This window comes from Zeus faber (genome assembly GCF_960531495.2).
Source record: "Zeus faber genome assembly, chromosome: 13".
Taxonomy (NCBI): Eukaryota; Metazoa; Chordata; class Actinopteri; order Zeiformes; family Zeidae; genus Zeus; species Zeus faber.
In genome coordinates, this window is record NC_137198.1 from 19853415 (window position 1) to 19863414 (window position 10000).

The following is a 10000-nucleotide window of genomic DNA, read 5'->3' on the forward strand; positions in this document are numbered from 1 at the left end:
GCAGATCCTTTAAGTCCTGTAGGTTGTGAGGTGGTGCTCCCACGGATCGGGCTTGTTGTTCCAGCACATCCCACAGATGCTTGATCGGATCGGACCTTAACCTCGTCCGTCCACATGATGTAGAAGAAAACGTGATTCATCAGACCAAGCCACCTCCTTCCATTGCTCCATGGTCCAGTTCTGACGCCCACGTGCCCATTGTAGGTGCTTTCAGCGGTGGGCAGGGGTCAGCATGGGCACTCTGACCGGTCTGTCGTCTTTCTATCATAGCCAGCATTAACCTATCAGCAATTTGTGCTACAGTAGCTCTTCTGTGGGATCTGCTAATATATCCCACCTCCCCTGTCAGTGGTTTTAATGTTGTGGCTGATCGATGTATATAACTGCCTGTTATGTCTGGTCGTGCGCTTAATGATGTGTGTACGTAGCAGGGACACAAGGGTTACAAAGGACACGTAGAGAGAGAGAGAGAGAGAGTGTGTGTGTGTGTGTGTGTGTGTGTGTGTGTGTGTGTGTGTGTGTGTGTGTGTGTGTGTGTGTGTGTGTGTGTGTGTGTGTGTGTGTGTGTGTGTGTGTGTGTGTGTGTGTGTGTACCTTAATATTTCTTACAAGCTTATGTGTGTGTGCTTTCTGTGAAAACATGTATGTTGCTGTGTGTGTGTGTGTGTGGCTGTGGTTGTGTAGTTGTTTTCATCTGTGTGTGTGTTGGCGTGGCAGCTGTGTGATGGCAGTGTATCAGCACGCTTCGTTGGCTCTACAGACAACCTCTGAGGTATTTCTGCACGCGCGCGCGCATGAACACATGCACACACAGACGCACACACACGCACACACAGGAAACACATACAAGCGGAGGCGTACACGTCTTGCCTTTACTCTCTACTCGGCTCCACAACGCTTGCCCTCCTCCTCCCATTCTCCCTCTCTCTCTCATCTCTCATCTACTGACTTCCCGACTTCTCCCTTGCCTCCCCCCCATCCACTCCACCTTGCTCTCCGTTGCTCGTCTCCCCCTTTTCTCCTCTCTTATCTCCTGCTCGCCTCTGCTCCCCTCTGCTAATACCTCTTCCCCAGCCTTCCCCAGCCTTCCCCCACCTCCACCCTCCACCTCCACCACACTCTGAGGGCTTTGAACGCTGTGCACCATCCCAAACAAAACAAACCCACAGTGAGAGGAGCACCAGTGGCGATAACTGCTAGCCGGCAAGCTAACACCAAGGGTAACGACACAGTGTCCCCCCCGGATGAGCTGCCACAGAAGAGGGGGGTACAAAAACAGTGAATGACAGAGACAGGACTGCTTGTGAAATATATCTGGACTTTTTCTTCTTTGTGCTGCTGCAATATAGACTGGGAACCAGACTATGTAGCTCATGTTTCATTTGCTCTGCAGATACGTCTGGCCACCCTCCCATTCAAACTGACTTCCACCCGACCTTGCCGGGGTCAGGCCGATCGCAACCGTTTATCGGCTATGGGGCAGGTTTGATACCGTGGCGATACAGAGGAGCATCGCTGAGGCACCTTACCAAGATGGCTGCTGCTGATATGAAACTGTCTGTGGATCCCGCTATTGCGATAGTATTCAACAAACTGGGCGGCATATTTTCTCTAAAAAAAAGCTCTTGTTAGTAAGAAAGATGTGTTTGTCATACTTCCAACAGGATTTGGTAAAGGTTTAATTTACAAATTCACTAGCTCAGCGCTAGGTCACATTTTTCAATGCTCTGATTGGTTATAGGTCTATCAAATGCCCTGATTGGTTGAAGGTCTATCCAATGCTATCCAAATGCAATCAGAGCATTTGATAGCCCTACAACTAATCAGAGCATTGGATAGAGCTACAACCAATCAGAGCATTGGATAGAGCTACAACCAATCGGAGCATTGGATAGAGCTACAACCAATCGGAGCATTGGATAGAGCTACAACCAATCACAGAATTGGATAGACCTACAACCAATCCAATCAGAGCATTGGATAGAGCTACAATCAATCGAAGCATTTGATAGAGCTACAACCAATCAGAGCATCGGATAGAGCTACAACCAATCAGAGAATTGGATAGAGCTACAACCAATCGGAGCATTGGATAGAGCTACAACCAATCAGAGAATTGGATAGAGCTACAACCAATCGGAGCATTGGATAGAGCTACAACCAATCACATCATTGGATAGACCTACAACCAATCCAATCAGAGCATTGGACAGAGCTACAATCAATCGGAGCATTGGACAGAGCTACAACCAATCAGAGCAACGAAACATGTGACGTAGCGCTGGACGAGCGAGTTGGTGAATTCAACTTTTACCAAATCCTGTCGGAAGTACTGGAAACACATCTTTGTTATCAACAACGGCTTTTTAGAGAAAGATACCGTCCAGTTTGTCTAATACTGTCGCAATAGCGGATTCAACAGACAGTTCCTCATCGTCATGGTATTGTTACAGAAATGAATGGGTCGCTTAAATCTGCAGTTTGTCAGTTGGTGGTTTTAAATAAAGAGGCAGACAGACGTGGATTTTTACTTGTACAAGGGTCAGATCAGAGATGTGCCAAGGAGCAGCTCTCTGAGTCGAACAGTTTATTTTCAGGGATTCAGAGAATATATGGTCAGTTCGCGTCACAGGTGCGTACGTGTTCAATATCAGGCAAACTCTGTGACGCGCGAAGGACAATGGGGTCTTGTTCCCGCTCTTGCAGCTGCATCGCGGCGGGGCCGAAAACAACGACAGCAGCGGCAGGACTCCCAAGGCTGGAATGTCTGTGGGAATTAACGCTGTGTGCTGAAAATGAAGATAATGTGACTGTGGTTATGTGAGGTTGTGTTCTTCATTATGTGTGTGCAGATATGTTGATGCGATTACATGGATTTAGATATATTTTTACAGTATCAAACCCATAGTAGATAAACGGTTGTGATTGGTCCGACCCTCGCCAGGTCGGGTGGGAATCTGTTTGAATGGGAGGGTGTGGCCGGACGTATCCGCAGAGCAAATGAAACGGGGGCTCGCAGATTTCGTCCGCCATCCCGAGCTCGTGGTCATATATTATTTTGAACAAATTTGCTGAATAAATCCTGCGTTGTGGGCCGTCGGAGATGGGTGGGCTGTGGGAGCGCTGATGCTCCCACTCGGATGCTGCGATGAGTGACGTTTTCTCAAGCTCTTAAACACACGTTGAGATCGTCATTTTCCATGCGGTATTTAAAGTTTTCCGTGGCTGTGGGGAAAACATCGGCTGCTAATCCTGCGAGGCACCAAACCGGCGGTATCCAGTTGAATTAATAACGTACAGACTTAACCCTGGCGAAATTGCTGGCGAATATTCAAATGAACAAACCGAGAAAATAGATTTATAAATATATACTTCTGTGCCTTCAATATGTCTTTGTGGAAAAATAATGAATTAATCTTTCCTCATGGAGTGTTGGTTTGAGGAGTGCCAACTGTGTATCATTGCTGGCACACTACGGCTCTTTGAGGCTTTGAATAATATTAGGCTAGCTAACAGGCATGCAGTGTTAGCCACTAGGCATACAGTGGGCATACGTGCGCGCGCGTGTGTGTGCGTGTGTGTGTGTGTGCGTGTGTGTGTGTGTGTGTGGGTGGGTGGGTGGGTGGGTGGGTGCGTGCGTTTGAGACATGCCTGTCACTGGGGATGTTCTCACAGTGCATCGCCCCTGAATTCCCATTTGGTCCCACAGTCCGCATTAAAGGGGAAACACACACTCAGACACACACACACACACACACACACACACACACACACACACACACTCCAAGCTGTGCCATAGCTGTCAGGCCTGCGGCCATACCATGCACTGTGGGGCGCATACTGAATAGCAGTGCAGTGCTGCAGTGAAGCATAGCGTCTCTACACCTCCCCCGTGGTGTGTGTGTGTGTGTGTGTGTGTGTGTGTGTGTGTGTGTGTGTGAGAGAGAAAGACAGGGAGAGAGGGAAAATGGACGGAGAGAGAGAGTGAGATGGAAAGAGCGAGAGTTTAATGCAGAAAGAGATGATTGATAGCAGCACTATTTGCTCTTTTACCGCGAAGGTTAAAACCCGGCTCTGCTTTATTTTTTCGAATTCAAATCCAAACAGAGCAGACGCCGCCACAGCTTCCTCAACCGTAAAAAAAAAAACAGACAGGAGACGAGTCGCCCCGCGACCAGAATTCACCTGGCCAACATCGTGGGCTCTAAGTCCTTTTTGTTTTCCGCCCACGCCATTTTTCTCTCGCGGTAGGTGTGCTGGCGTATTGGCGCGCTTTAATGACAGGTATCTCGAGGTAAAACATTATGCAAACGGGTCCCTCCACATTTCCCTATATTATTTTATTCACATATTCAAATGCAGCTGCCATTATGCAAAAATGGAGCCTTTTCAGAGGATCACTGCTCGCCATCAAACGGGGCCATTATGCAAAGAGCGTCAGAGCGTCAGAGCGTCTGCTGCCTTTTTATTCCTTTCTTTCTTCTGTGATTCTGAGAGTGATAATTCCACGCACACGCTGTGTTAATTTGAGGCCGACCTTTTGAACCGCCCCCCGCATCCGCCGTGTCGATCTCGGCTGACCTTTTAAGCGCCCCACTACCCGCTGTCTAACCTGCCACCCTCCACCACCCCATCACCCTACACATCCATCGCCTGCCTACCACCTTACATGCCACCACCCACCGCCCATCACCCTACCATCCCACCGCTCACCACCATTGCCTTACTCTCCCATCATCCTAGCCGTCAATCTACCTTCCCACCACTACTCCCCATCACCTTACTGTACCCTCCCACGACCCAGGCCACCTTCTTCCATTGCTCCATGCTCCAGTTCTGCTCTCACGTGCACATTGAAGGCGCTTTTGGCGGTGGACAGGGGTCAGCATGGGCACTCTGGCCGCTCTGCAGCTACACAGCCCCATACGCAGCAAGCTGTGATGCACTGTGTGTTCTGACATCTTTCCATCATAACCAGCATGAACTTTTTCAGCAATTTGTAGCCAGTAGCTCTTCTGTGGGGTCGAACCAGATGGACTAGACTTCGCTCGCTCTTACACTTTCCCATTTTTCCTGCTTCCAACACAGCAATTGAAGAATTGACTGTTCACTCGCTGCCTAAAAAGGGGTGCGATACCCCTTGACAGGGGCCATTGGAACGGGACGAGCAATGTCATTGCCTTCACCTGTAGCGGTTTTAATGTTGTGGCTGTATGCATTATATATATCTTCTCAGTGTGGGGGGGGGGGTGAGTGACTGAGAGAGTGTGCCCGAAAGTGTCCCCGTTGTGCATGGTGCTTTTTTATTTTGTTCAATAAGGAAATTGAGTAAAATAATATACATAAAAAAAACACATTGTTTTCATTTGCTTCTATTTTATTACATATATTTTATTTTTATTTTATTTTGCTAATTAAATTTGTCTTTATTTAACGGGACACGCCATTACGCATAGAGAGGGAGAGGGTTGCAGATTGAGCCCCGATCGCTCCATCAGAAGACACACAGAGGACCCAAAACATACTTGCGTTTTTGAGCAACAATATCATACTATTTTCGAGGGCTTTAATGCATGATTGGAGTGACAGATGCATAGATCTGGGGCTATTGTTTTTATTATTCTTATTTTTGTAAGAAAATCTATATATTTCATCTTGGGGCTTTTTAAAATATTTTTATGAACTTACCCCATTTGTCCTTAATTACTTTTTATATACTTTTCGTATGTTACGTGTTAAGAAATACTGTAACTGACAGTTTGTATGAACCGGATGTTATTGGCAGCGAAAGCCTTCACGGCCCGCCTCTTTTATTGGCTAAGCGACCATGATTTCACATTGGCGAGCACCGCTGCTGTTTGGCCCTCGACCAAGAAGGAGAGTCGCACCAGAGGGGGAAGCGACTGGTGCGTCATACAGAGGATTTCAAGCGGCGCCCTCCAAATAATAATGTTCAGTGGAGGCGCGCGTGGCTGTTTCGGTGACGTAGGGCGGATATTTCAATCGGCAGCCCGGGCATGGCATCTAAATGAGGCGCCGAAATCTGTGTCGCAATTGGGTCCGGTAGATGCCGATCGAATAGGAACCGGTGCCTTAGTGTTACCGGGTTTCGGTGCCCAACCCTATAAACTAGGGCTGTACGATATTTGGTCTCGGTCATCCCGATGTGCACATGTGCAATAGTCTCATTGCAGGATGTCACATATTCGGACCTTGTAGTTCGTTTGCTTTGTTCCGTTTCAGAGGACCGTATGTTAAAATGCTGCACTTGGCTCGCAAACTGTTAGAATGTCAGATATTTCCTGGAAGTTTCGTAGGATTTCCGGAAAGCTTTTTTCGCCCGGACAAAATCCCCCCAAGTGGGTTAGTCGAAAAAATAGAGCATCGTGTGTAGAGCTGTATTTTAGAGCCACGCGCAGCTCTACGATGGAAGAAGATTTTACCCTTTTTAAATAGTATTAAAACAATTTCATAAAATCATTATGTACCGGTTAATGTTGATATTGTGGCAGGCCACCACAAATAAATCAATGTGTGGGAAACACTACAGTGTATATATGTGTATATAAACTCAGCAAATAACCGTAGTACAACTTTACACAACTGATCATGAGAGAATCCGTGTCTTGATTGATGACATTTTTGTCACAAAGTGAGACATTATAACGTGATAACAAAACCCTGTGATGCATTCTTCCTCCTACCTTTGTGGACAGATGCTTTCCCCCTCTATTCTCTCTCTGGCTTGCTCTCTCTCTCTCTCTCTCTCTTTTTCTCCCTCTCGCTCTCTCTGCAAACCCAATCCAAAGCCTGGCTTTACTTTTAATCAGCGATGAAATTATTAGCCTCCTCCTTTTCTCTTTCCCTTTTTTCTTCATCTCCTCCCTCCCCACAGCAGTTGTCATAGAAACAGAGGTGTGTGTGTGTGTGTGTGTGTGTGTGTGTGTGTGTGTGTGTGTGTGTGTGTGTGTGTGTGTGTGTGTGTGTGTGTGTGTGTGTGTGTGTGTGTGTGTGTGTGTGTGTGTGTGTGTGGGAGAGTGTGTGTGCATCCGTCTGTCAATGCTCGCATTACGGGTCGATCCTCAATTCCCTCATTTATCACCCAGGCTGTGTGTGTGTGTGTGTGTGTGTGTGTGTGTGTGTGTGTGTGTGTGTGTGTGTGTGTGTGTGTGTGTGTGTGTGTGTGTGTGTGTGTGTGTGTGTGTGTGTGTGTGTGTGTGTGTGTGTGTGTGTGTGTGTGTGTGTGTGAGAGAGAGAATATACTGTACAAAATGTCTGTCTTGACTGTCTATTGTCATTAATGTTTCTCCTACATTTATTTTCTTAAGATTTCAAATATTCACATAATTTAGTTGTGTGTGTGTGTGTGTGTGTGTGTGTGTGTGTGTGTGTGTGTGTGTGTGTGTGTGTGTGTGTGTGTGTGTGTGTGTGTGTGTGTGTGTGTGTGTGTGTGTGTGTGTGTTTCCCTGTTTTCATGTGGGTTGTTTTTTTTCTTGGGTATGCCTAACGGTGTGTGTAATGGGTCCCATGTCTCCCTATCTAAAGCACCCCTGCCACCCCCACACACACACACAGACACACACACACACACGCACACAGTCTCCCCAGCCTAGATGGCTGGATGATTTTAGATTGAGAGTGTTTGCTGGCTTTGGCCAGCCACAACCATAATCCGCCGTACTTTGTCACAAGGCTCACAGAGCCTTTATAAACACACACACACACACACACAGGTGCGTGTGTGTGCGTGTGTGTGTGCCTGTGTGTGTGTGTGTGTGTGTGTGCGTGTGTGTGTGTGTGTGTGTGTGTGTGTGTGTGTGTTTTGGATTGCTCAGAGACACCGGAGAGGGAAATGGCGAAACTAACCCAATTTCTTGCTCCATTTCCTCTCCCTCACACAGCAGGCGCCTCCCATTCCGCGGCCGGGCCGAGTTTACCACCGGCTCCCGCGCAGTCTGGGGTCCCCTCACCCCACCCCCTTCCTCCAAGTCTCCGCATCCCTGTACCTGGGAGTCACACCCAAAGAGGGGAATTCTGGGAGTGAGGCGGGGGGGGGGGGGGGGGCAATTTTTCACCAACGCTAGAGTTCAAGCAAAGTTGAAAGCTTCCGTTTTGAGCGTCGGCCCTCTTCCCAGTCAGGAAGCCGGGAGAGGTTTTGTACTCGCGGAGAAGCCGGTTCTTCGTAGGCGCGTGCCCGCGTGTCCGTGACGACCCCGCGCTTTGTTTTGTTTAAATTGAAGGCCGCATCTCCGTTGCCCACTGCTCGGCGCTCCGCTCCCCAATGTTGGCACAGTTGCCCTTGGTCCGGTGGCAACGGCACACACACACACACACACACACACACACACACACACACACACACACACACACACACACACAGAGTCTTTGTGACCTAATTGAAACCCAGCGGTCTGCCCCGGGTCATTTTCTCCTACCGCCCTTATTTAAATGAGGTTTTTAATTAGCATGCTAATTGCCTAATGCGATCAGTGGGCGGTGGGCTAGCTGGCTAGTGGCTGGTGGCGTCCAGCGAGGCCGCGCTGCTCTCTGCCGCTTTCTGCTCCGACGAACACAAGCGCACCAAGCTGAGGAGGAGAGAAGCCGAGTAGGGGAGGAGGCGAGGAAGAGAAGCGGAAGAGTGGAGGGGAGAAGGAGGGAGGGCGGCGGAAGGGACATAAAATGTCCAAAACAGCGCAGCCCCGACACAGTGACGGGACGAGGAACGCTCACGATGAGTCAAGCGGAGGAGAAATAGGTGAAAGTGTAAGAGAAGAAGAGAGGAGGGAACAGGAAGCGGGTAGAGAGGAGGAGGAGGAGGAGGAGGAGGAGGAGGAGGAAGAAGAGGAGGGAAGGCGGCCGTAAAAGATGAAAGGAGGACGCCCAACGTCGCTCTATTAACCTGACCACAAGGAGCGGGGCCACGTGTTGCTGCTGCCATCAGAACTATCGTTTACCTCTCTCTCTCCTCCCTCCCTTCTCTCTCTCCTTTTCGCCCTCTTCCTTCCCTCTCCCCATCTGTCTCCAGCTCTATCCATTCCTCCCCCTCTTTCTCTCTCTCGGTCTCTCTCTCTCTTTCTTTCACTCTCTTCTTTTGTCCTCTCGTTCTACCGCCAACTTCTCTTTCTGTCCTTCCCCCACCTCCCTTTTCTCTCTGGGCCCCTCCACTCTCATCTTTCCTCCTCTCTCTTTCTCTCTCTCTCTCTCTCTCTCTCTTCCTTCCCTCTCCCCATCTGTCTCCAACTCTATCCATTCATCCCCTTCTCCATCTCTCTCTCTCTCTCTCTCTCTCTCTCTCTCTCTCTCTCTCACTCTCTTCTTTTGTCCTCTCGTTCTGCCTCTTTCCGCCACCAACTCTTTCCGTCCATCCCCCACCTCCCTTTTCGCTCTATACCCCTCCACTCTCATCTTTCCTCCTCTCTCGCCATTGTATTCCTCCTTTCCTCTGGTCCCCTTTTTCTTTCTTTCCCCCTCTCGTCTCTGCCCCCCCCCATCTGCCCGGCCCCTCTCTTTCAATGCAGTGCAATCCAAAGGGCTGTATTAACATGGCAAAACAGACATTTTCATCACAAGGAGAATAAAACCGAACATGAAAATGAAAAAAAATAACATTGACGTTAAAAATCTCCCTCCCTCTCTCTGTTGCCCTCTCTCCTCTCTCTCCCTGTTGCTCTCTCCCTCCCTCTCGCTCTTCTCTCTCTCCCTCCCTCCCTCCCTCTCTCTGGTCTCCAGTCAGATCTACTGCATCGAGAACGCCCACGGGCAGCTGGTGCGTGACCTGGACTTCAACCCCAACCGCCAGTACTACCTGGCCAGCTGCGGGGACGACTGCAAGGTGCGCTTCTGGGACGTGCGCAACGTGCACGAGCCTGTCAAGAGCCTGGAGGAGCACTCCCACTGGTGGGTACGGGACCTTGGGGCGGGGCTTTATATAAGTCTTAAATATCTCCAATGAAGCCCCCGACGCACTTTTGTGGTCTGAATCAATCCCAGGGTGTGGATC

The 10000-nt window shown here is 49.1% G+C and overlaps 1 protein-coding gene across 1 annotated transcript in view; it reads left to right on the plus strand.

Moving 5' to 3' along the window:
- Nucleotides 1-10000, plus strand: part of eipr1 (EARP complex and GARP complex interacting protein 1) — a 44456-nt gene that overhangs the window by 28217 nt on the left and 6239 nt on the right. The window contains exon 7 of the mRNA XM_080012581.1: nucleotides 9730-9897. Coding sequence (XP_079868707.1) covers nucleotides 9730-9897 — 168 coding nt within the window. The remainder of the gene's footprint in view (nucleotides 1-9729; nucleotides 9898-10000) is intronic.